The 21,876-nt window shown below is 52.3% G+C and overlaps 8 protein-coding genes across 11 annotated transcripts; 5 read left to right on the top strand and 3 right to left on the bottom strand.

Moving 5' to 3' along the window:
- The first annotated feature begins 39 nt into the window (after window positions 1-39).
- PV09_04778 (uncharacterized protein) lies at window positions 40-1,846 on the top strand. Its single transcript, XM_016358192.1, has 2 exons — window positions 40-264; window positions 324-1,846. The coding sequence occupies exons 1-2, from the start codon at window positions 228-230 to the stop codon at window positions 1,775-1,777; spliced, it is 1,491 nt and encodes a 496-aa protein (XP_016213810.1). The 5' UTR covers window positions 40-227; the 3' UTR covers window positions 1,778-1,846.
- On the bottom strand, window positions 1,781-5,940 carry PV09_04776. Of its 2 annotated transcripts, none has more exons than XM_016358189.1 (2): window positions 3,029-5,940; window positions 1,781-2,972 (listed from the first exon to the last, which is right to left on the bottom strand). In XM_016358189.1, the coding sequence occupies exons 1-2, from the start codon at window positions 3,260-3,262 to the stop codon at window positions 1,830-1,832; spliced, it is 1,377 nt and encodes a 458-aa protein (XP_016213807.1). In that variant the 5' UTR covers window positions 3,263-5,940; the 3' UTR covers window positions 1,781-1,829. The 2 variants fall into 2 exon arrangements, with proteins under 2 accessions (XP_016213807.1, XP_016213808.1); XM_016358190.1 differs by having other exon boundaries at window positions 1,781-5,224; window positions 5,280-5,940.
- PV09_04777 (uncharacterized protein) lies at window positions 3,586-5,514 on the top strand. Its single transcript, XM_016358191.1, has 3 exons — window positions 3,586-4,031; window positions 4,090-5,145; window positions 5,207-5,514. The coding sequence occupies exons 1-3, from the start codon at window positions 3,795-3,797 to the stop codon at window positions 5,411-5,413; spliced, it is 1,500 nt and encodes a 499-aa protein (XP_016213809.1). The 5' UTR covers window positions 3,586-3,794; the 3' UTR covers window positions 5,414-5,514.
- PV09_04775 (uncharacterized protein) lies at window positions 5,898-6,941 on the top strand. The gene has a single exon (XM_016358188.1). It carries the CDS (start codon window positions 6,004-6,006, stop codon window positions 6,577-6,579), a length of 576 nt encoding a protein of 191 aa, XP_016213806.1. The 5' UTR covers window positions 5,898-6,003; the 3' UTR covers window positions 6,580-6,941.
- Window positions 6,942-8,668: 1,727 nt separating this feature from the next.
- PV09_04774 lies at window positions 8,669-11,253 on the top strand. 2 transcript variants are annotated; one of them, XM_016358186.1, is made up of 2 exons: window positions 8,669-9,137; window positions 9,217-11,253. In XM_016358186.1, the coding sequence occupies exons 1-2, from the start codon at window positions 8,941-8,943 to the stop codon at window positions 10,772-10,774; spliced, it is 1,755 nt and encodes a 584-aa protein (XP_016213804.1). In that variant the 5' UTR covers window positions 8,669-8,940; the 3' UTR covers window positions 10,775-11,253. The 2 variants fall into 2 exon arrangements, with proteins under 2 accessions (XP_016213804.1, XP_016213805.1); XM_016358187.1 differs by having other exon boundaries at window positions 8,669-11,253.
- On the bottom strand, window positions 10,750-13,615 carry PV09_04773 (uncharacterized protein). The gene is made up of 2 exons (XM_016358185.1): window positions 13,299-13,615; window positions 10,750-13,219 (listed from the first exon to the last, which is right to left on the bottom strand). Exons 1-2 carry the CDS (start codon window positions 13,517-13,519, stop codon window positions 12,421-12,423), a joined length of 1,020 nt encoding a protein of 339 aa, XP_016213803.1. The 5' UTR covers window positions 13,520-13,615; the 3' UTR covers window positions 10,750-12,420.
- Window positions 13,616-14,049: 434 nt separating this feature from the next.
- On the top strand, window positions 14,050-16,290 carry PV09_04772. 2 transcript variants are annotated; one of them, XM_016358183.1, is made up of 4 exons: window positions 14,050-14,452; window positions 14,572-14,895; window positions 15,249-15,607; window positions 15,684-16,290. In XM_016358183.1, the coding sequence occupies exons 2-4, from the start codon at window positions 14,763-14,765 to the stop codon at window positions 15,732-15,734; spliced, it is 543 nt and encodes a 180-aa protein (XP_016213801.1). In that variant the 5' UTR covers window positions 14,050-14,452; window positions 14,572-14,762; the 3' UTR covers window positions 15,735-16,290. The 2 variants fall into 2 exon arrangements, with proteins under 2 accessions (XP_016213801.1, XP_016213802.1); XM_016358184.1 differs by having other exon boundaries at window positions 14,572-15,607.
- Window positions 16,291-16,476: 186 nt separating this feature from the next.
- PV09_04771 (uncharacterized protein) lies at window positions 16,477-21,734 on the bottom strand. Its single transcript, XM_016358182.1, has one exon. It carries the CDS (start codon window positions 21,469-21,471, stop codon window positions 16,627-16,629), a length of 4,845 nt encoding a protein of 1,614 aa, XP_016213800.1. The 5' UTR covers window positions 21,472-21,734; the 3' UTR covers window positions 16,477-16,626.
- Window positions 21,735-21,876: the final 142 nt, after the last annotated feature.

Genomic DNA, 21,876 nt, shown 5'->3' with positions numbered 1-21,876 from the left:
TGTCTTCTGCCGAAGATGGAGCTCTACAAGCCGACATAACGATAGCTCAAAGCTCCTCACAGCGTTTTAGCCAATCAAAAAATACGATCTTGTCCCTACCCCAGATTCTGATAAGAGACGGGAGTAGAAGCAATGCCTTGATGCGATAGGGAACACCATCGCACCCTATTCTTAGCTGTGTTGTGTGCAAACGTCGAGCAGGTTGTAACATGTAAAGAAGCCACACGATGCCGAAACTTCGATCAAAGACTGGCTGTCTGACTTGTGAGTCGCCAAGGCAAGAAAAAACGAGAGTCCTACATGCTCCTCCTGACATCTGAAAGGTCGCAGCCGCCGCAAAAAATGTGACGAGACTCGTGATAGATGCGAAAATTGCTCTCGGAACGCTCTCAAGTGCTCTTGGCCCACGAAGGACCAAGAAAAGGATAGGAGGCATCGGCCGCGGAAAGACTTGCGCCACGATCCGATAGGCGACGGCGAAGGAATTCTGGCATTGATACGCTCCAGTGGCCATGTTATGCCCCTCGACGACCCGTTGTTGCAGAGCACATTCTCATCCGCTTCGCCGATAACACGTACGCCCTTCCAATGGCGATTCCAAGCACAGCTTGTGGAATCGCCGTCGGCCACAGAGGAATCTAGCTCACCCATTCTGCTCGCATATTTCGTGCACGAATTCCTACCCCGTCGCATCCATCCCCGCTCTGATCGGCAGTACTTCGATTTCTCCTACACGTACGAGCTTGCGCGGTCCTGCCCTACTCTTCGATATGCCTGTTCGGCGTGTGCGATGTGCGCATTGGCCGAGAAATCTCAAGCTCAAGAACTGGCGTCGAGGGCCCATCAATTTTACTCCCAGTCCATCTGTTCTCTACGACGTGCGCTCCAAGGAGGAGCATGCGACGGCACTGAGGATTGGCTCCTAGCAACCGTGGTTACATTATGCTTGTACGAAAATCGAAAACCTGAATATGACCCTTCCGCTGTCGCAGCTCACATCGCAGCTGCCGGCCAAGTTTTCAGGAAACGAGCTCAAATGAGCGCAAGTGCCGGTAGCATCTCGTCGTACGATCAACTGTCGAACAAAGAGACGCTTTCAAGTTTGATATTCGAACGGGTCTTTACGGAATCCTTCTTGTATCACTGCATGGTGATGTCAGTTCAGGAGAAGACTCTAGCGCCGCTCCAAGAGCCACTGCTTCGGAACATCTTTGACAGTTATTTTGACAATTGCGCTTTGTCCACGTCACCAGGGCCAGAGTATTGGCCTGTTCTAGGAATGCACTACTGTATTATACGGCTATTATCTGATATACTTGCCTCCTTGGACAAGCTCTTGATTGCACAAGATGCACTCGAATGCTGGCATCTTGAGGATCTCTTGTTTCAGCTTCAAACCTGGAAAGACCACATCAGTTTGCATAACGATGGGCTCCACGTCCATCTCTACATATCGGCCGCGAATCTTCTCGTTTATCGGAACCTGTCCCTTGTTTCTACGTACGAGCATTACGACATGGTTGCTCGCGATGAAGCAGAACGATGCATAAAATGTCTATCGAAAATAAATATCTCTCAGGCCGCTTTCACGCGCTACTTCAATTGGCCGCTAGCGATTCTTGAGCGGACCATTCAGGATACGAAGGCGTCACATATTATTCGTGAAAAAATTAAGGAAGTGTGCATTGATTCGGCCGCAACTCGAGCATTCAATTGGATTGCTGATGGCTTTGAAAAGAGATTCAAACTCAGGAGTGACCATGCCCAAACTCGGTGAAGACCGGGATCTGTATTGTATAGCATCATATTAACGACCTGATAATTTGTCCTCATGATTCTAATAATGCATTCTTAAAGTCCTCCTTGGTACAAATGGAGGTGGCCTCTTGAGTCAGAAGATCCCATCCTGTGAGCGCCAATGCTTTTCCCACGACCACAGCAGCCTCGAATGCCTCTCCTGTGCCGGCCACCTCTGCAAATTCTCGACTATGAATATTAATGCCCGGTCCACAAGAGACCCCAAACATGGGGTGCAATGCTGGGACCGCATAACTGACATTGCCCTGATCTGTGCTTGCGCCCAGGACTTCTGTGCTCATGACTTCTACACGTCTCCCCAACGATCGCATGTGTGACGAGTAGGACTCACACAAAGTTCGATTAGGGATTAGATCAGCGTACGACGGATGTTTCTTTATCGAACACTCACAGCCCGTTGCCACCGCTCCAGCTTTCAGACAGGCGTCCACTCTTTGCGCGAGCTCTTCAGCGGCAGCGATGGTAGGTGCACGAACAGAGAAGGTAGCTGACGTGCGGTCAGGAATGACGTTTGCCACCTTTGGAGCTTCAACTATGGCCCCGTGAACTCTGCAGTCAGGTTTCATCTGCTGGCGGAGCATGCTGACATTGTTGTAGGCCGAGACCAAGGCATCGAGAGAGTTGATGCCCTCCCATGGCTCTGCACCGGCATGGGCAGATCTTCCGGTGTACGCAACTGACAAACCTATATGAGCATTCGAACGGAGTCCAGCGCATCCATCTGGGAATTTAACTGAGCCATCGTTTGGAACGGGGTATGGGTGGGCCATTAGCGAGACGTCTGCGTCTTTGTACGCACCCGCTTCGAGAAGTGCAATTTTACCCCCGCCAAGCTCTTCTGCGGGGGTCCCGAGCAACTGAAGCGTACCATCGATCTGGTACACTGCCATCAAGCGACTAAGGCCAAGGTAGGCGACGAGGCTGGCGATGGTTATGAGGTTGTGCCCACAGCCGTGTCCTATGCCTGGCAGGGCATCATATTCTGCATTGAAGTTAACAGTGCGGCCGCCATTCCCACAAGTGGTGCGAGACTCGAAAGCTGTGGATACCCCGTATGCGTGGCGTGTCGAATGAAACGAAGCGGAATCAAGGAATTCGCAGATTGTATCATGCGCATGATGTTCGTTCCAAGCCGTCTCAGGGTTATTGTGAATCTATCAAATCGTTAGGGCGTCATCGAGCACGTATCGACAATTCCCTGCGCGTATACCTCCCGATTCACTTTGGCAAGGCCTTGGTAGACTGCTTGGATAGCGACATCGAGTTCTTCTTGCAGCCGTGCATCAGACAGTGGCTTTTCAGAGACAGCCATTACAGCGTCACTCGCGGCTACGGAAGTAGCGATATCGCAAGACATTCGAGAGGGTGAAACACAGGACTGGTTCTGAATCAACTTATTTTGGGGAAAAGGTCTAATGCTTGAGAGGCAACATCGATAGAGCATTTATGTCCACGCCAAAGCTTGACGTCTTCCACCCCATGGGTAAAGCTGACCATGTTCACGGCAGTTATTCATGGTCCAGTGAGATTAAAATACGCCCTTATCGGCTTCAAAATGCTACTATAACAGAGTCGAAAGATTTGAAGTCGAAATCTAGCATCTGGACATACGGCCAATGATGGTGAAAAGCGCGCTCGTGATAGGACATGATGTGGGGGTTGATAGTGTGAGGTGGAGCTTGACCAATCATGGTGTTTTGCGCGCTCGTGCTGGCGGGAATGGTTCCCTATTCCGAACCGATGTTCAAACCTCATTCCATATTCGAACATCATTCCAAAATGCCGGAGTAATCCATTTAGTTGGGCGGGCGGAGAACGTTTGCCTCGCAGGCGATAAGAATGCCCGCGACGAAGAGCATAAGTACGGCCTTCGTCCCAGCTCTCGTGAGATGTCATCCTTTCCAGCAGCCTGATATATCAGTCTTCTTTCTTCTACCCCGTCATAACTGAGAGTCAACAGCAAGGAAGAAGCTAGGATGGAGAAGGTAGCCGACATCAACGAGAAGTCTGCTGAGTGTGCGGGGACTGTTATTTCCAACCAAATCTCGCGTGGACATGGCGTCGTCGACCATATTACCCCCGAAGAAGATGCTGCGACGCGACGAAGACTTGACATAGTGCTCATGCCTCTGCTCGGTTTTTGCTATATGCTGCAGTTTCTCGACAAGTCGACTTTGAATTATTCTACTCTTCTAGGCCTACTTGAAGACACGGTGAGCAAGTGCTAAGTCTTTTTGAAACGCGAGCACTTCCAGCTGATCTTCGCAACAGAAACTCGTCGGCAGCGAGTTCTCCTGGGTTGCTGGAATATTCTATTTCGGCTATCTCTTCTGGTCTTTCCCAGCATCGTACTTGATGGTTCGCTGCCCGATTGGAAAATACCTTTCCGTTTCCGTCATCATATGGGGCGCCGTCCTCATGTGTCATGCCGCCGTCTCAAATTTTGCCGGTCTTATGGTCGCGCGGTTCCTACTCGGGGTGAGTGAAGCTTCTGTTGCACCAGGATTCTCCCTTATCATGGCCATGTTCTATCGCAGGAAAGAGCAGCCATTGCGCCATGGTTTATGGTTCGTGGGTAACTCGATGGCGAACTTCATTGGAGGTCTGTTGGCGTACGCTATCGGAACTGCTGGGGCCGATATTGCCCCCTGGAGACTTCTCGTTCTGGTCTTTGGCGGCATTACAGTCGCCTGGGGTGTGCTCATGATTTTTGTGTTGCCCGACTCAATTGCACAAGCCAAGTTCCTGTCTCCTCGTCAGAAGGATGTCGCGCTGTTTCGCGTGGCCGAAAACAACACAGGCATCAAGACCAACAAGTTTCAAAAATCTCAAACTCTACAGGCACTTATCGACCCCCAAGCATGGCTGATCTTCTTTTGGTCCTTTGTAGTCAATCTGCCTAACGGTGGGCTTACAGCCTTTGGCTCCCTCGTGATTGCAGGTTTTGGATACAAAGGCTTGGATGCGCTCCTCCTTCAAATGCCAGGAGGTGCGACTCAACTGGTCTTTGTGCTTTTGGCATGTTACTTGCCTTCCAAGTTCAAGAACATCCGACTTAACATAATGTTTTTCCTCAATCTCATCAGTCTTGTTGGTATGGCAATGGTCTATGCAATTCCTGCGAGCCACAAAGGCGCAAGGCTGGGCGGTTACTGCCTCTGCACCGTTTTCGCTGCAAATATGCCACTTGCGCTCTCTCTCATCTCGTCGAATGTTGCTGGAACCACAAAGAAGACAACGGTAAACGCCATGATGTTTATCGCATACTGTGCTGGTAACATCGCCGGACCTCAGTTCTACAAATCGCGCGAAGCTCCATCCTATCCTGTAAGTTACGATAGCCTCACCCTTAGTCCTGTCCAGACCTGCAGTCTCACGCTGATTTTAGACTGGCATAAAATCTTCCCTAACAGGGTTCAGCCTTGCGGCCTTTTTCCTGATTGCCCTTCGCCTTTACTTACCGTGGGCTAATTATCGTAAAGAGAAGTCCGAAGGACGAGCTTCAGATCGTGTGTTCAATCCTCAGGAAAATATGGAAGAGTATCTTGCTGATACCACCGATTGGGAGAGACCTGGTTTCCGTTACGTGTATTGAGCATTGCTACGTGTATGTTGGTCTTCTCTCGATCTCGACCGTGAGATAAAATCTGGATCGTATCTAGCCCGTTAGAGCAATACCAGAGAAATACTGTTGAGTCTTTCGATGAGTTGCAGTGTGACTTGAGGCTTTTTCTGTTCTCGTGCTTCATGTTGATTCCGAGAGAGTGAAGCTATTGTGATGAGGCATAACCTTAGCCACAACTTCAGGTAGCTGAGGCAGTAAATATCGAAGGTCCGGCCCAATTTCACACCAGCCTCCTTTAGTTTTACATTCAAATATTCGCAAAGCCTGCTGCATTGGCAGTTTGTCTGGACGAGAGTTCTCCGGCGAGGCATCCCATTTTCAGGAAATATTGGAGGCAATTCAAGTCGCGTTTAAACACATATCGACTTGAACTTGTGTTGCGACGTGATGTTCTGAAGTGGTGGCGCTAATGGCCGCAAGCACGAAACAGCAATCGTTGCAAAGTGCTGACCGGGAAATGTTTCACTTTAGTGGCTTTAAATCCAGAAAGATTCGAGTGATACAGGACAAAGAATTGAGTTCGATGAAAGTGAAAATTGACTGAAAGAGCTCGACACGCGATGATGGCGTTCCGGTTACATCATTCCGTTATTCTCGACTGTTCTATCGAAACAGCCTGGAATGTCCTTTCTTCAGCCTCAGGGTTGCCACGGCTTCAAGAGATCCTGCCTAGCATCTCCCAATGCGTGCTCACGTCGGCGGGAGAGGCGGGAAACGCAACAAGGCCAACCGCCTCCACGGCCGTTCCAGCCAAGGACGAACTCGTCGAGATCCTCTCGTCGCAAACCTTCCCGGCGGACGCCAACCTTCCGTGGCCGTCCATCGACGGAAGCCCGGAGGCCGCGCATTTCAGTTTCTACGAGAGCGGGACGACCTTCGTCGAGGGCGCGCAGATGACGGCCGGCTCCGAACACGCCGTGTTCTTTCACTCCAGAGTGGCCCGAGCTGGCGTTGAGGAATGGAAGCTGCGCGTTCTCGAAGCCGTCGACGAGAGCCGCGTGCGAGTGACGGAGACGGTGTGGGGCAAGGCACCGTTCTACATCGTGTGGTACCTGTGGCTGAGCGGCCTGGCGACCAGAGTGCACAGGGAACACATGGAGCTGTATCACACCTTGATGAGGGACGACGGACAGTGAGGTGGCACGATGCACACACGAGACATGTACCCAAGGCACCGGGACCGTCTGGTATCATTAGTTCGTATCAGCGCATTTGCTACGTAAAGAGGAACACCCGGGTATGAGTTTTGCGTCACGCTAGCTATGAAAAAGTTGGAAGATTTCCCCATGGTGTGTGGCCAAATTGTCAAGAGGGGGCATGGCATGATGTACATCCTCCCCCATCTATGGGAGGGTCGCTATGTACTTTACAGAATCTGGTCGACACCCGCCGCATTCCAGTTTTATCGACGGGTCAATGCAAAGTCAAGTGCAAATAATCGTGGATCCGAATGGTTATGTAGATTGCACCCCTATTGTTCAAAGCAAAGATCGTTTCCAGCTGGCAGCACGTGAGTGAATCTCTCATAAAAGAGACCCAAACATGGAGTGGAATGGAAGGTTTGTGCGCGTATAAAAAATTACAAGGTGGATATAATACAAAGCGTGCAACGCTTCGTTCAAGTTCGGTCCAAGATCATGGCACTTTGGTATGTTCGGTTCTTCCGAAGCAAATCACAACGACGCTAACCTTCACCAGGCGGAGTGTAAGTGATACCAGCCGGTGATTGGATGAACATTCGACTCATCATTCCTAACAGGGTTAACGCGCGGGCCTGCTAAGCCCGTTCCTTCGGGAGCGAGAGTTCGAATCTCTCAGGTGTCGCTCATTATCAAGGAACATTTTTTTTTTGCTTTTTGTTTTTTTGTCATGTTTTTTGTATTTTCGCAACGCGGCCATGTATGTTTCTGAATTATAGCAGGGCGTTTTTCCCAAGTAAAGATAAAGTCTGACAGCAAGAAGGATGAAAGACATGTACACCAAAGAATACCCACTTATTTTTAAATGTTACTTTTAGTTTGTTTTGGAGTAGGCAGAACGAGTAATAGTACGCGATGAATGTGTCGCGTACCGTCAAAATGTGTTATTTTGATCCTGCATCCGGCGTCCATGTTGAGCATGAGCACGTGGCCGCGTCTAAGAAGAAAGTGATTTTCGGCCAGACGTTTGTTTTGCCCTACTCCATCTATGTATATCTATGTACATCTATGTATACCTATGTATAGGTTCTCGTCGCAGCAGAAACAAGGCGTTGGCTATGACCAGTTCCAGTGAGGATTAACCTGGAAAGGCTCCAATGTCTGTGTACCCCTACAAAGCAGAGAATGAAGGCGTGAAGCAGACGTGTATCCCTCAGGGAAGACATCGTGGACCGGATCCTGCGAATGATTGGAATAACCCCGTTGTAGGAGGACCACTTAGGACTAGTGGTCAATACGGTCATGAATTGAAATGTCAGATCTTCGTCGATCTTCCAAAATTCTTTCAGAGGTTGACGGTTACAAGAATGGCACGACGTTTCAGTTGCCCAGTCGACGTGCCCCGCCAATCACCGCGGGATGACCGCGATCAAAATAACTTACGCTGACTCCGTCGTGTTTTTACTTGCCGCGCAGAAGACGCAAGCCCTTGATTTTTTTTCTCTCTTCTCGAAGGCACTCGACTTGACTGCGGTGTTCAAGCCGCGCACGTAGGGTGGTCTAGTCTAGGAGCCGTATGGTGCCTCAGAAAATGGCGGACTCGGCGTGGAAGGGTCGCGGTGGACCAAGAAGGGAACAAAATTTGAAGATGGGAGCCGTGAAGAATTCGAAAGGAGGCGAAATTAGAGAATACGGATGGATGGCAGCCGAGTTATCCGCGTTATCGTGGTCTGGCTCGTCTTTACTGAGCAGAACGACCTAGTTTCGCCTGGCAGCTTGGTCTCACACTATGTGGTCGTTTAGCTTGGCTGGGTTTACGATGCGCAGGAACAAAGCAACGAGTCGAGAACAGCTGACCGAGCGGACAGTAAGTAGATTAATTCGCAATTGTGAGCTCTTTTTTTCCCTTCCTCCTTTCCTTTTTCGCTGCACTAATCACGCCAGACCAAAGGGCATCCGAGACGCCGACGAGAAATGTGTTTGAGCATGGGTGGTGCGTGGTTGATGCTACGCTAACCCATTATCTAATCTGATCCCGTTAGATCAGCCACTAGTTCCGCGTCGACGCAACGCTGAAGTTGCAAATTTTCGCACGTTGGAGCCGTGAAAATTGCCTCGAGGCTAAACTTGATCAAGACGCGTGCATGGTCTTGTCGTTGATCCCAAGGGCCGATAGTGGAGCCAAGTCGACGGGCTTGTGAGCAAGATAAAAGCTTGCCGAAGTCTTATCTGATCTGATAGCGCTTCGTACATTTTGCCATCAGCCTCGCAGTCTTCGCGAGCTTTATCGTGGGGATTTTCGGTCGTTCCAATCACCCTTCGCGGCCTGAATCTCAGCAACACACAGAGCCGGACGAGATGGCCCAAGAAAAGTCCGCGGAGGGCAAAGATGTCGCGTACAATGCCGACACCGACACGGAACGCATGAGCTTGGAGGAGCGAAATGAGAAGGAGGTCCAACTGCGGCCCGACGAGGTCACCGAAAGCGCGCAGACCGGCCAGAAGAAGGCCGAAGCCGTCGCGCTGGTGTGGTCTAAGCCGGCGCTGTACGCTACGTAAGTGAACGTTTCGCCCTGCGCGAAGGCGGATGAAGCGCAAAAAGAAGCAAAAGGCTGACGCTTCTGGCGTCCGCAGGTACGCGTGGATCTGGGTCGCGTTCTTCATGCTCGCCCTTCAGCAGGGCACGACCACGCAGCTGAACGCCCAAGCGTACGCCGGCTTCGTCGCCGCGCCGCAAATCACCACCGCCTTCATCTTGTCCGGCATCATCGGCGGCGTGATCAAGCTGCCCATCGCCAAGGTGCTCAACATATGGGGTCGTGCCGAGGGCCTGCTCGTTTTCGTGTGCGTCTACCTGCTCGGCATGATCATCATCGCCTCGTCCCACGGCCCGAACGCCTACGCGGCCGGCTACGTCTTCTACTGGATCGGCTACGACGCCATCTACCTCATCCTGGACGTCTTCGTTGCCGACACGTCCGGCTTGCGCAATCGAGCCTTCGCCTTCGCGTTTGTGTCGACCCCTTTCATCTGCACCGCCTTCACGGCCCCGCTGCTGGGCGCGGCTTTCGTCAAGCACACGGGCTGGCGATGGGGCTACGGCAGCATGATCATCATCATGTTCGCCGTCTTCATGCCGCTCGTCCTCGTCTTCAAGTACTTCCAGCGGAAGGCCGAAAGGATGGGCCTCTTGACACGGACCCCGAGCGGGCGCAACGCTTGGCAGAGCGTCCTCCACTACTTCCACGAGTTCGATATAATCGGGTGCATCTTGCTCATGGTCGCCTTGATCTTGTTCCTCCTGCCCTTCTCGCTCGAGTCGTATGGAAAAGCCACATACGGCAGCGCAAAGTTCATCGCCATGGTCGTCATCGGCATCCTGCTCTTCCCGGTCTTCGCCCTCTGGGAGGCTCGTTTTGCCCCCGTCCAGTTCGTCCGGTGGGAGCTGTTCAAGAAGCGAACCGTCCTCGGTGCGTTCGTCCTGGCGGCCCTGCTGTACTTCTCTTTCTACAGCTGGGACACGTACTACTATCCTTTCCTCCTCGTCGTCGACGGCCTCAACTACAGCGACGCCGGCTACATGACCCAGATCTACAACGTCGGCTCCTGCTTCTGGGGTGTGGTCTTCGGCGCCTGGATCCGCTACACCAAGCACTTTAAGTGGACCTGCTTCGGCTTCGGACTTCCACTCATGATGCTCGGCGCTGGCCTCATGATCCACTTCCGCGACGGCAGCTACAACATCGGATACCTCGTCATGGCCCAGATCTTCATCGCCTTCGGCGGCGGCACCCTCGTCATCGGCGAGGACATGGCCGTCATGGCCGCCGCTGACCGCGATGGCGTGCCCATGATGCTGTCCTTGATCGGCCTTGCTTCCAGCATCGGCGGCGCCATCGGCGGTGCCGTCACCGCCGCCATCTACGACAACGTCTTCCCGTCCACCCTCCTGAAGCACCTCCCGGATGACCTGAAGGCCAACGCCACCCAGATCTTTGCGGGCGGCTACGTCACGCAGCTGACCTTCCCGGACGATGACCCGGCTCGCTTGGCAGTCAACGCCGCCTGGAGCGAAACCCAAAAATACACGTGCATCACTGCCGTCTGTATTCTCATCCTTGGCTACCCAGCCATCGGCATCTGGAAGAACTACAGCGTCGACAAAAAGCAGAACAAGGGCACCGTCCTCTGAGCGAACAGTCGGCCTATTCTCGGCATCAGGTATTTTCATATTTGTTTTCGTGTAGAATAGCAATCGAATTTGTAGCGCTGCTTGCCTGGCGTGCGAACGATGGGTCTCGGCTGATTCCGTAACATGCACCTCTATTATCTCTAGCGTCAAGCAACAAACGAAGCGTAATCTTGCTACCAAATGAAGTTTGGTCTCTATTCCTCCCTGCCCTGACTTTATCCTTAAAAGCAGTCAGCATGCCCATAATTGCATAGTGCTAACCTGCCACCCAAAGCCTTACTCTTGCAAATTTTGCATCATCTCTTGAGCCTTCGTCCTCCGCTTCTATTCCCCACTCCGAACCCGTCGAACTCACAGATGCTTCACCGTCAGTCATACCCTCCAAGCGAGAGCTCGCATGCGCACTTGGACGCATTCTGGTCTGCAAGCGCATCCTCCGCTCCGCCTGTGCTCTGCATATGAAGGCTATCTCTTCGGCCGATATAGAATTGCTGAGGATTTCTCAAGAACGCAGCAGTTCGTGGCGGAACAGCCGGTATAGCCGTTCGTCTGCTTGGCCGATGCTGAAAAAGATCAGTGCGGCCATGAGAGCGACATGCTCTGTGGCGCGACGGGCCCATTAGTATAGAGACTGCAAGCATCGTGGCCCGTTGAAGACCTCCTGCGCTTAAGCGATGGCTGACGTGAGTCGGTAGTCTGGAACATCAAGCCCGGTACGAGGAGCTTCCATGCGATAATTAGATCTCTGAAGAGGAATTTGGAGGTTGCACTGCGAATAGCGAGATGGAAGAAAGGAAGGGGGCTTCAGGGGATCGATGAGAATCGGAGGCAGAAATTCAGTCACGTGTGGGGGTGCTTCTGCGGGGGCGCTGATTGAGTAAACGTAGGCGATGAGTGTAATTTCAATTGAGGAAGACTTTTCCTTGGTTGCACAGTATGACCGTTGGGCGGTCTTGGCCGGCCATTTCAACTCTATTGTCTTGCTGTATTCCTCTCCGGGCGTAGATATCTGTGATAAAGGTAAAGCGAAACTGGATAATGGCCGTTCAGCCATCCGCTGAAGGATAGCCAGCGTCTCATCTGCCGTCATACGTGAACCGGGAAGTCGTGCTTTTTGGACAGAAAAGCGCCTAGTCAGTTGCACAAGCTCGGCAAAACTACGCGATTCCTCGGGGCTGTCCGCCCATCGGCAGCGTTTCTCGTGACAGTTCACATACGCGGTTGAACCACAAGCAATTGGACGAGCACATGGGTTAGTGTGCGAGGCTTTCGTGGATCGGATAGCGGAAGTTGGCCTTCTTGAACGAGGGCCGGATGTGCGAGTTCTAGCACCCGTTGAAGAGGCGTTCGATTTGGGATAGGGAAGAATAGAATCCTTCTGCGGGCAGCAGCGTTGCGCACAAGCCTAACGATGAAGCCTCTACGTCTGCTGCCTGTTGGAACCCGAGTCCCAATATCGTCTTCGGTCAAGGACCCCGACTGTGCCTCTGCTTGAGATCGCGTGAAGCTATCGACGTGAAGGTCCCCTTGAAAGATCTACAAGGCTGCAGATTGGACTGTGTCTCGAGCGTCAGCTTGGGTGTTTGCCCCGGCTTCTGCTTTTTGCGCGTCGACCTTAGCCACGCTGCCTGATTATCGAACACCTCTCAGCCTGGAGTTGATGAAGCCGCCGCCGCCGCCGCCGCAGCAGCAGCAGCTCCACCTTTGACACGCTTGTTCCTCCCCGACTTTTCTCCTTCGTCCCTCTTCCTCTTGGTCGGTCGCGAGGAGCCCCCTTTGGGCCTATATGCTTCGTCATCCTTCGACCTCTTACCTCTCCCACTTGTCCTCTCCTCCGCAACCCAGTCATCATCAGCGTCGTCAGCATCGTCGCGCGGATTTGGCGTCCCTTTATCGTTGGCCATGCTTGTGATTGTGGCAAGGGACGAGCGTTTGCCACCAGACGTGCCGCCCGACGCTGAGGCACCACCTTTGCCCTTGCCGGCCTTTTCGGCGGCAGCTTCCTTTTCTTGTATGAAGGTCTCCGGGTGGTAACGTCGTAACCAGGAAAGAACGGACATAGGGTTGGCGTTGAGTAGCTCCTTCTCCGGGGGTAAGATGCGCGAGCGAGGCAGCTGAGGAAGGCGCCATCCGTCGTCAAGACTATCCGCAACTCCAAGCTGTGCGTCGAGATTCGTTACATACTCCTCCTCGTATGCTGTCGTGAGGTAGCCCGGCGGTGCATCGCCTGTCATGTCACTGGGCCAGGTGCTAGGGGGAGCAGAGGAGGGGGTGGTGTGCGGCACGTTCAGAAGCATAGCCAGCGAGCGAGGTGTATCGGGATCCAACGGCGGTACGGCGTCTGCGCTGGGGACGGCGACGACATCTTCATGTGGATCGCCCAAATCGTACCTGGGATACATTCGTGCAGTCTCATTCAGATGCAATAATGTTTCTAGATGCTGGCTGTGGACGTTCCAGGTTAGCACTTCTTCGGCGATGTGCGTGCCGTGCACGCAAGATCAAGGGCGGGTTGACGACGCACTCGTTCTCTTCCTGCAGCCGCTTGGCCTGGGCCTCGAGTTTATGGCAATCTCTGAACAAGGTGTTGCTCTCGTCCATGACTTTGTCGAAGTTGAGCTTCATTTTGCGATACTTCTTGCGCCATGACCGCAAGGGAATCTTTTGGTCCTTGAGCACGTCATCGAACTTCTGCGCGTCTGGAGGCGTTGCCGGCTTTGGATTCATTAGATTCTCCAGCGACATGATGTCTTTTGCACGGTCAAGCGTGCGAGAAGCTTAGATGAAGACGAGATGAGGCGGATGGAAGTATGACGAAGGGATGGTGTCGAGTTAAGACACAGTTGCAGAGTAGACGAGAAAGGAACCGCGTTGCTTACAGATTGGCTTGGAACCTTGCAGCAGCACGATTTCCGTAATGGGACTGGGTTGGAATGTGCACTTCAGCTGCAGTAACGTTTGAGTTAGGGGGGGGATTCAGTTGGCTTACCTTGTTAAGGTTGTGCAGCCCGGGGTGGGGGGGGGAGCCAAACACAGGCGCCAGAGCCAGGCAGCCAGCGAGCCAGTAGTGAGACCGTGGTGAACGAGCAGTGAGCCGGCAGTGGTATGCAAGTACAGTAGTGAGCGAGTAGTGGGCAAGAGAGCCAGCGAGCCAGCGAGCCCGTGAGCCCCCCGTGAGCCCCCGTAAGTCCCTGGGCGCTGGTGCCTTGGGGGCCTCAACGCGAGACAGCCTCTACCGCAGCCGCTAACCCGCTACTCAGCTGAACGGCCTTCCTCTCATTTCCGTCCTGCGCCCGCGTTTGCCCCCTCTCTCCTTCACTGGCCCCAACTAAGCTACTGTCCAGGGACAGTTCTATTCGCTCTAGACCTCAGTCTGGAACGCCTCCACACGTCCTCCACTACACAACATCTGTATCCTTCTATCAATCGCGGCGTCAAAGAACATACAGACGTACACGTACAACCGTATCAACATACGCTCACAAACACGCACGCACATGTAGACGCACACATCTACACATTGCTACTCAACAAGCCCAACATCGCGACTATCCTCATTCGGACGTGACCACGCTGTCCTAACACACATACGCGAATCCTAGCTGGAGTCGGAAGCTCGGTGCGCGACTCTCATCCGTCTTCCGCCATTCCATCGGCTGCCCTGCCTCCTTTGCCAACGTACGTATACTTACCCACGCTATCTTCCTCAGACATCCGTCTTACTGCTTGCATGTGTCGTCTCCACTGTCATCGCTGCTCCAATCAAGCGAAAAGGCACCCTTGCTTACCTCAGTTAGCAACACCTAGGCATCCGCACACTTGGTCGTACAGGCTTCACTTCAAAAAGGACAGCCTGCCACCTACCAAGGCGTACTCCCTACGCCACCTCTGAACTCCGGCCCGAACAAACCAGATAACCGCCAAACTGTCTCCCATCATACTCAACCGCAACCTCCACGTCCCGCCGCCGGTCTATGATCGCGGAGCCATGGCTGGAGACCGGGCAAGCCGGAAGCGAAGATCTAGCAGCATTGTCTACCACGAGCCTCCGGAGTCGATCGAGCAGCTCAGCGATCAGGCTGCGCTGCCAAACCTGAACGCCGAATGGGTCAATGCTAAAGGTACGTGCGGTCTTGCTTGATACCCCCGCAAAGAGGAAGCAGATATGCAAAGAAGACACGTACAAGAATGGGAAGCCCACAAGGAAGATCAATGCGGAAGGAAGAAAGAACCACGGGGGCATGCTTGGGGTGGATCGAGGGGAGGCCGCATCCTCTGCGAAACCGGCGTGTTGCGGCAATCAATACCATGCCATGAGGTCTGAAGGTTGCTGGAGCTTACGCCTTTCTATCTCGTCCTTCTGCTCCCTCCATGCCCTCTTCACGCCTTCCCAGTCGGCCTCCAGATCCAAGTCTCTCGCATCATAAACCCTCACCTCCGGCAAGAATACTAACAATCGTTGGCGTATTTCTAGGCGCTTGGTTGATCCACCCTATTCTCATTTTCTGCCTGAAGATCCTCTTTGACATAATGCCCGGCATCACACAGGAGACGTCGTGGACGCTTACCAACCTGACATACATGGTCGGCAGCTACATCATGTTCCACTGGGTGCGCGGCATCCCCTTCGACTTCAACTCGGGAGCGTATGACAACCTCAACATGTGGGAGCAGATTGACAATGGCGATCAGTACACTCCGACCAAAAAGTACCTCCTAGCCGTGCCCATAATCCTTTTCTTAGTAAGCACGCATTACACGCATTACGCGATCGGTACATTCAGTCTGAATCTGTTGGCGACGATCGCTGTCGTCATCCCAAAATTACCTGCGGTATGAAATCATTTGCCTCTTCCCTCCCGCGTACATGGCTTCGCCTGTGTGGGTACTAACATGAGCATGTTGACAGCTACACCGCCTCCGCACGACCTTCTTTTCAGGCCCGCCTGAGGACAGGTAGCCACCTCCCGTCTCCTGCAAGAACGAGTAAAACTTTCCTTTACCCAACGTGATACCCCTCCCATTAAAGAAACAAAACCTTTGCATAGATACTGGGGCCTCTTTTCTCTCCTTCTATATTTACTTATCTCTTCTCTCTGTGGGTGATACGTAAATCTATATCTCTCTCCTTTTTGTTTTGATTACAAGCAATGCAAACATCAAGTGGAAAAGCATGGGCAGTTGATGAGGTGTGGTTGGTCCAAAACGGGTTTTGTGCAAGATCGGTCAGACAAGCAATGGCGTTTGAGAACTTCGTCGCTGAGTGTCCTTTCCCTCGATCTTTGGTTTCTTTCTCATCGAGAGAGATAGACCATCTTTCCTTTCCAAACCTCTTACTTTGGCCGGTCTGTTTTAATACACAAAGAGCATATCTGCTTACTACTCTCTATCACTTGTAAAGAAGAATGCGTTCGAGTTCTGCTGAGTCGGAAAAAAAAACGACGCTCCTTTCCAGAAGGTTGGTGACCTTGTACGTTAAGTGTATCATGCGAGAATAAGAAAGCCGTCTCTATCAATGTTGTCTATTGCAATGACGGTGCGCTCATTCACTTCGCCCAGCCATATCAAGACGCGTCTAGCTCGTTTATAAATCTCACAGACAATTTCTGAGACCTGCGTTGACGGGGGTTTCGCAAAGCCAATTGAGTCTCAAAAGTAACACGGTCGAATGGAATGAACGCTACCACAGACGCTGGTTCACGTCGCGCAATTATCGGCGTAAAGATTAGAAGCTATGTCGGCTGCGTTGCCGAAAAGAAGTGCTCGTCCTGGTATGTCTATGATACAAGGCTTTGACAAAAAAGAAAAAAAAAAAGAAAAGAGAAAGAGAGGCCGGTCGCGAATGTCCGTCATCAGGCGTGGACATGTGGCAGAGGGCACTTCAACTGTTCCCTCGCCCTTCCGTGAACGCCGTCCACCTCATTCAAAGCCGATTCCAAGCACGTTCGATGCCACAGATGTCGACAGGCAAACACGACCAGATCGCCGCCTTGTCCTTTGCCGCTCTTCTCGCCGCCTTCGTCGTCCATGTTCGCAGTCGCCTTTCCCTTTCCTCTGTTCAGACTGAGCTCGCTTGCCGTTCGGCTGAGCAGGGCGCCGGGTCTGCTCGTGGCTGCGGCCGCCTCTTCTCTGCGTTTTTGGTCCCACAGCTCATACACGTCGCCGCCCACGCCGGGGCCCCACGCGCGCCGCTTGCAGCGCTCGCACACGTTCCCCCTCGGCCTCCAGCCTCGTTGCCTCAACTTCCACGCTTCGTCAACGTGGCTGAACAGATCTTTGTCGAGAAACTGGTTCGCAAGGCTGAGAAGCGTCTCCTCAAACGTATATGCTGCGAAGATCTCGGACAACACGTCTCGAAGGTCTGATACGGATGGCGAAGATCTTGCTGCGCGCGTCAAGAAGGCGCGGAGAATGCGGAGGAACGTCGGATGGGGCTGTGTGTTGGGGAAGGGGGGTAGAGACTCGTTTCGTCGATGTCGGAGAACGGGAAGGCTGGGCCGAGCCGTGGACGTGAGGAGGGCGCTGAACGTTTGTTGAACCGCAGATCGGAGAGAATCTTTGATCTTCGCGACATCAAATACGGATTCTGGTGCGACGTCTTCCGCCACCGAAGAAACTTCTTTGGTTATGATAACCACCGAATCGACGAGTTCTAACCACAGAAGCTCGTCGAGCAAAAGAGTCTCCTCGCTTTCCTTGTGACCGGCACGCGTTTTTGGCACCTTTGAATGATCTGTAGCTTTCGTCTGCCCTTGACAGAGCCAAATCCCGACTTTCGTGTACTTATTGACGGCTTCGATCAAGTCGTTTGCGGCTTCATTGGTGTTCGACACGTCAGGACTGTCAGCTACAGCTGATATCAGACTGGTCAATGCAGACTCAAGAGTGTGCAAGTGGCTGATCAGCCGTTCCATCGCTTCTCTGGCCATGCCATCACGAGCCATGAGAACAACAGCCGCATCAATGACGCCACTCTTTTCCATAGCTGGCAGGACCTCATTTAGCCTCAAATCACCTGACTTCAAGAGCCCGATGTAGTCGGCAACATGAGTGGGATCATATCGACACATAAGCTGTACGTAGCGCTCTTCAAACTGTACGTAATTCTCAGGTACCTGACGGTTCGCCGTTGGATCTGCAGTGGCCGGCTCAAGAATGGTCTTTAGCAGCGTGAATTGCGCATGTGAACCATCCTCCAACGCATTAAGTACTGGTTCGATGAGTTCGGGTACATGACTTTGCAGCGTCCTTGCAGTTTTCACTGTGTCGATACTAGCCAGTGTCGCCGCATTCTGCACAATGACTGATTCTACTTCGCGGCGTTGTTTTGGTGTCAGAGAGCTGCTCGCCTTCAGACAGTCGTGAATAGTGTCGAAGACTTGCTCACGGTCAGTCGGGTCAACAAAATAAGTGCGTATGAGCCGCGAGAAGTCTTTCGAGCCTCTGTACACAGATTTAAGCACGCGGTAAAAACCTGCTTCCTCGAAAAGGGGTATTAGTGACGGCAGATCGGGTGGGTGATAGAAAGAAAGCAAGTATTCAACACTGAGCTGACAATCTTCTGCTAATTCATCGGCGGGATATCGACACAACCCTTCGAGAACGTTGCGTAAGGTGGTACCTGGTAGAACGATGAATTGCGGATACTTGGGCAGATTGCGAGCCAGAAATATATCCAGATATATCTTGTCAGTATCGTCGAAACGATTCGATCCGAGCACGTCCAACAGGATGCTTATGATTGTGTGGCGTGTAGGAAGAAGTTTGTAATTGATATCGTCGTCCTCATCAGATGCAAGTCCATCTAGCCCACTCGAATCATTGACGCCGTTCAAGAACGGGTCTTCGAAAGCCTCGTTCAACATGCTCATGAAACTCGATGTATCGAAACGCAGTATAAGTGATAGATAGGGGTACGGAGAATCCGCATCACCTTCGGGATCGGCTCGGAAAATGTTGCGCGTGCCCGGCCAAGGCAAAGGGTGTCCTGCAAATACGGCCCCGTACATCTCAGCTTTAGCACGATGCGCTTTCCTTTCGTCTAATTCATCACCTTTTGGGTATATGCGGCTCGTCAAAGTGTAAGCCAGGTACGGGAACAGCTTCATTGCCGCATCATAAAGCTTAGCGTCTTCCGCAGCGTCAGGTTCCTCGTCAATGATTTTTACTAGGCTGAGAAGTTCCATCAGAGGAGTGACATAATCTCCTATCCCAGAGTTCCACACGTAAATAAGTGCATCATACAGTTTGTGTTGCTTGCACAAAGTTGTTGTCAGATGAAGATCCAATGTTGAAGTATCGAGGCGACATATCATCTCTTCAAGCCGTTTCGTGTGTCCTTGGGCAGCGTAAGTGCTGATCAATATGCGAAGGACCGTTGGTGGTATCGACGTGATGTCTTCGTCAAACACATACGGCTCAAGAACTTCCAAGAAAGCTTGTTCGTACGATGCATCTTCAAAAGCTTCATACACGTCTTCAAATAGGAAGTCCATTTCGTGCATGCTTATGCAAGCCGCAAAAGTGGCCTCGCCAAGCTCTTTTACTTTATGCTTTCTCTCATCCTCTGCAATTTCTTCCAGTCTGCCAAAAGTGTACTTCAGAGATGCAGAAATCATCTCTAGCAGCTTCTCTTGAACAATCGCATGTCGCGCCTCGTCCTCTTCTGGCAGTCCCACAGAGATCTTATCTGCGTCGCCAGTATAATAAGTCGTTGCCAGTCTGATCGCGTTAATGTAATCACCCTCTTCTACCAATGCGACCAATCTGTCTGCCCAATTTGACAATGTCCCAATCGACACGTCGTTGAAGCCGAGCAAGAAGAGTCTGCCTTTATAAGCTCGAAAGCTCATGTAAAACGCGTCTGCTACAACACCATGCATTGAAGTGTCTTCTTCATCCAGCTGCTCTACAACTGGCCGCAATTGCTTCGAAAACAAATCTTGATGGAAGATGTGTTTATAGAGAAGGTCGAAAGAGTCTGTAACGCGCAGCACAGGGTCCTCAAGGATGATCAATCGCTGGCTAATGGTCAAAACACCAAGCACAGAGCGTGTGAGCCATTGCACTGCAACAATGGCTTCATTACTCTTCCAGCGGCTTCGTGGTCGAAAACTAAGCAAAGCAGGCTTGTCTTTTTCAGAGGAAGATTCCGCGTGGATATCCAGAATTGTGAGGATATTGGACCAGCAGTACACTAGTTTGGGTTTAGATACAGTTTCTCCCGTGGAGAGTGGGCGTTTTAGCTTGACGCCGGGAAACCAGGCAAGGCAGCCGCTAAGTGCGCTGTGTGGAGCAATTTCTTTGGGACGAGCCGTTTTGAACTGTGTCTCTGCGATGGGGGTAGTGGACACGATTACGAGGAGATATGGTGTCAAAAGTGCTGTTAGGCCTAGAGAGTCCGTTGGCTGTTCTATGTTTCCGAGAGGAAGAGGTGAAAACGCAAGGACAGAACTAGGCTTTCGCGGCTTCTCTGAGCCTGGCTTCTCAGGAGCTGGATATCGACCAAGTAATCGTGTTGTCTTGACAACTCTGCCTATGGCACCGAGACCTCGCGTCGCCAAGTGAGAGAACGCCATGCCCCCTTCGTCTGCTGAGACAAGGGCTGTATGTCGTGTTCCAAGGAAGCCAACATGCACCACAGCGGTTCCAGATACATGACCGTCAGATTTGCGCTGATCTAGAGTTTCACGGTCGTTGGGGACAATGTGAAGAAATGGCTTTGCCGGCCTCGAAATCTCCCAGGTGAAGATGTGTCCATTCGCATGCCCCGTAGCAATTGTGGAATGATCCGCCGATATAGCCAACGCCGTGACCGCACCGCTCTCGACTGCCTTCGTTCCGAGCCCAATAGTCGCCGATAAGCTCTGATGATAATCGAATATTAGTGCAAGGCCTTTCGATGTGCCTATTGCAATAGTTGAGCCAATCGCTATCACGGTAGCTCTTCCATAGTTTCGCCTTCCAACTTCGGAAAACAACTGTCCAGTGATTCTCTTCAGTTTTGTCCATCTTACAACCTCCCATGGAGGCTGGGGAGTCTCTACTGTGTCAAACTCTTGGTTTGCTGCCACTATGCTTCCTATCGAAGACTGCCGTGAATGCGAGACAAGAAATGCGGGGGAAACGTTGCGTGGTGTACTGAGCGGAGAGGACGAGAGTCTGGCGGAGAAACGTCGCTCGAATGGCTGGAGAGCGCCTGGCCGATGGAGCTTGGTTGTAGACAGCCGAGACGCTGCACGGCTGCTTCCGGGCGAAGACAAAAAGGAGCCTCTTCGTGAGGGCGTATCGTCTGGAGTTTCTGGAGTCTGATTTGATTCATCCGGGCTAATGACTTTCTCACTTCCTTGCTCATCCTCCAACTGCGCCAAGCTGGGTAAGCTCTTCTCGTCTGCTTCTACCCTCTCGCTCTCGCCACCTTGGTCTCCTTCATCTTCATCCGACGCAGCTATGATCCTCCCGTAACCCTGGAAGCTTGTACCATTCAGATTGGCAGCTTGCGGCACAGGAGTGGCCTGTCCGCTCTCCAGAGGAAACAAATCGGGCGACCGTGTTCTGCTGAATGATCCTGCATCGCTCCCACTGCTTCCGTCAGCGCTTTCCATCAGCCTGTCCTTGATGCGATCGAAAGCGATGCCATGATTTGGGTTGGCTGGGTGAAAGGCACTGGCATCGTCCTCGCCGGTTGGGGAGCTCATCGAGGCCTCCACGCGAATACCATCGCCTCGCCGCCGCAATGTCCCAGCCTAGTTCGTGTGTTGGTCCGAAGCTTCAGTGTTGCGACATTCAGTGCGGCGACATATACTCGGGGTCGCTGATCGGAGAGGAGGCCACGCGGCGTGAGTGATTTGTCGTAATCGCAATCTTGCAGAGTCTGTAGGGAGGGCTTTTCAGTATCCTTGCATAGGAGCCGGCGGTCGGATATCAGCCGGCGGAATTAGAGCCTGCAGGTCAATTGCTCGTGAAGAAGTATGTGTGCACTACCAGGTCGTAATCCACCCGTGCCAGGCATGGCATGGGATTACGAACGGCTGCGGAGCTTAAAAAAGCTGTGACCACCCGAGCCGTCTACCTCTAATTATGATGATGGCGATCAATACTTG

The sequence above is a fragment of the Verruconis gallopava genome (genome assembly GCF_000836295.1).
Source record: "Verruconis gallopava strain CBS 43764 unplaced genomic scaffold supercont1.14, whole genome shotgun sequence".
Lineage (NCBI taxonomy): Eukaryota > Fungi > Ascomycota > Dothideomycetes > Venturiales > Sympoventuriaceae > Verruconis > Verruconis gallopava.
The sequence above is the reverse complement of the archived record's forward strand: the minus strand, read 5'-3'. Positions and strand labels throughout refer to the sequence as shown.

What these genes read in the sequence shown, in the direction of transcription:
- PV09_04778 (XM_016358192.1), top strand. Translation starts at nt 228, where the DNA reads ATGCCGAAACTTCGATCAAAGACTGGCTGTCTGACTT. An exon ending in AAAGACTGGCTGTCTGACTT is followed by an intron (nt 265 to 323) that starts GTGAGTCGCCAA and finishes GACATCTGAAAG; the next exon opens with GTCGCAGCCGCCGCAAAAAA.
- PV09_04776 (XM_016358189.1), bottom strand. Translation starts at nt 3,262, where the DNA reads ATGCTCTATCGATGTTGCCTCTCAAGCATTAGACCTTTTCCCCAAAAT. An exon ending in TTGCCAAAGTGAATCGGGAG is followed by an intron (nt 2,973 to 3,028) that starts GTATACGCGCAG and finishes ACGATTTGATAG; the next exon opens with ATTCACAATAACCCTGAGAC.
- PV09_04777 (XM_016358191.1), top strand. Translation starts at nt 3,795, where the DNA reads ATGGAGAAGGTAGCCGACATCAACGAGAAGTCTGCTGAGTGTGCGGGG. An exon ending in TAGGCCTACTTGAAGACACG is followed by an intron (nt 4,032 to 4,089) that starts GTGAGCAAGTGC and finishes TCTTCGCAACAG; the next exon opens with AAACTCGTCGGCAGCGAGTT. An exon ending in GCGAAGCTCCATCCTATCCT is followed by an intron (nt 5,146 to 5,206) that starts GTAAGTTACGAT and finishes CGCTGATTTTAG; the next exon opens with ACTGGCATAAAATCTTCCCT.
- PV09_04775 (XM_016358188.1), top strand. Translation starts at nt 6,004, where the DNA reads ATGATGGCGTTCCGGTTACATCATTCCGTTATTCTCGACTGTTCTATC.
- PV09_04774 (XM_016358186.1), top strand. Translation starts at nt 8,941, where the DNA reads ATGGCCCAAGAAAAGTCCGCGGAGGGCAAAGATGTCGCGTACAATGCC. An exon ending in AAGCCGGCGCTGTACGCTAC is followed by an intron (nt 9,138 to 9,216) that starts GTAAGTGAACGT and finishes TGGCGTCCGCAG; the next exon opens with GTACGCGTGGATCTGGGTCG.
- PV09_04773 (XM_016358185.1), bottom strand. Translation starts at nt 13,519, where the DNA reads ATGTCGCTGGAGAATCTAATGAATCCAAAGCCGGCAACGCCTCCAGAC. An exon ending in CGGCTGCAGGAAGAGAACGA is followed by an intron (nt 13,220 to 13,298) that starts GTGCGTCGTCAA and finishes GAACGTCCACAG; the next exon opens with CCAGCATCTAGAAACATTAT.
- PV09_04772 (XM_016358183.1), top strand. Translation starts at nt 14,763, where the DNA reads ATGGCTGGAGACCGGGCAAGCCGGAAGCGAAGATCTAGCAGCATTGTC. An exon ending in CGAATGGGTCAATGCTAAAG is followed by an intron (nt 14,896 to 15,248) that starts GTACGTGCGGTC and finishes GCGTATTTCTAG; the next exon opens with GCGCTTGGTTGATCCACCCT. An exon ending in TCATCCCAAAATTACCTGCG is followed by an intron (nt 15,608 to 15,683) that starts GTATGAAATCAT and finishes GCATGTTGACAG; the next exon opens with CTACACCGCCTCCGCACGAC.
- PV09_04771 (XM_016358182.1), bottom strand. Translation starts at nt 21,471, where the DNA reads ATGAGCTCCCCAACCGGCGAGGACGATGCCAGTGCCTTTCACCCAGCC.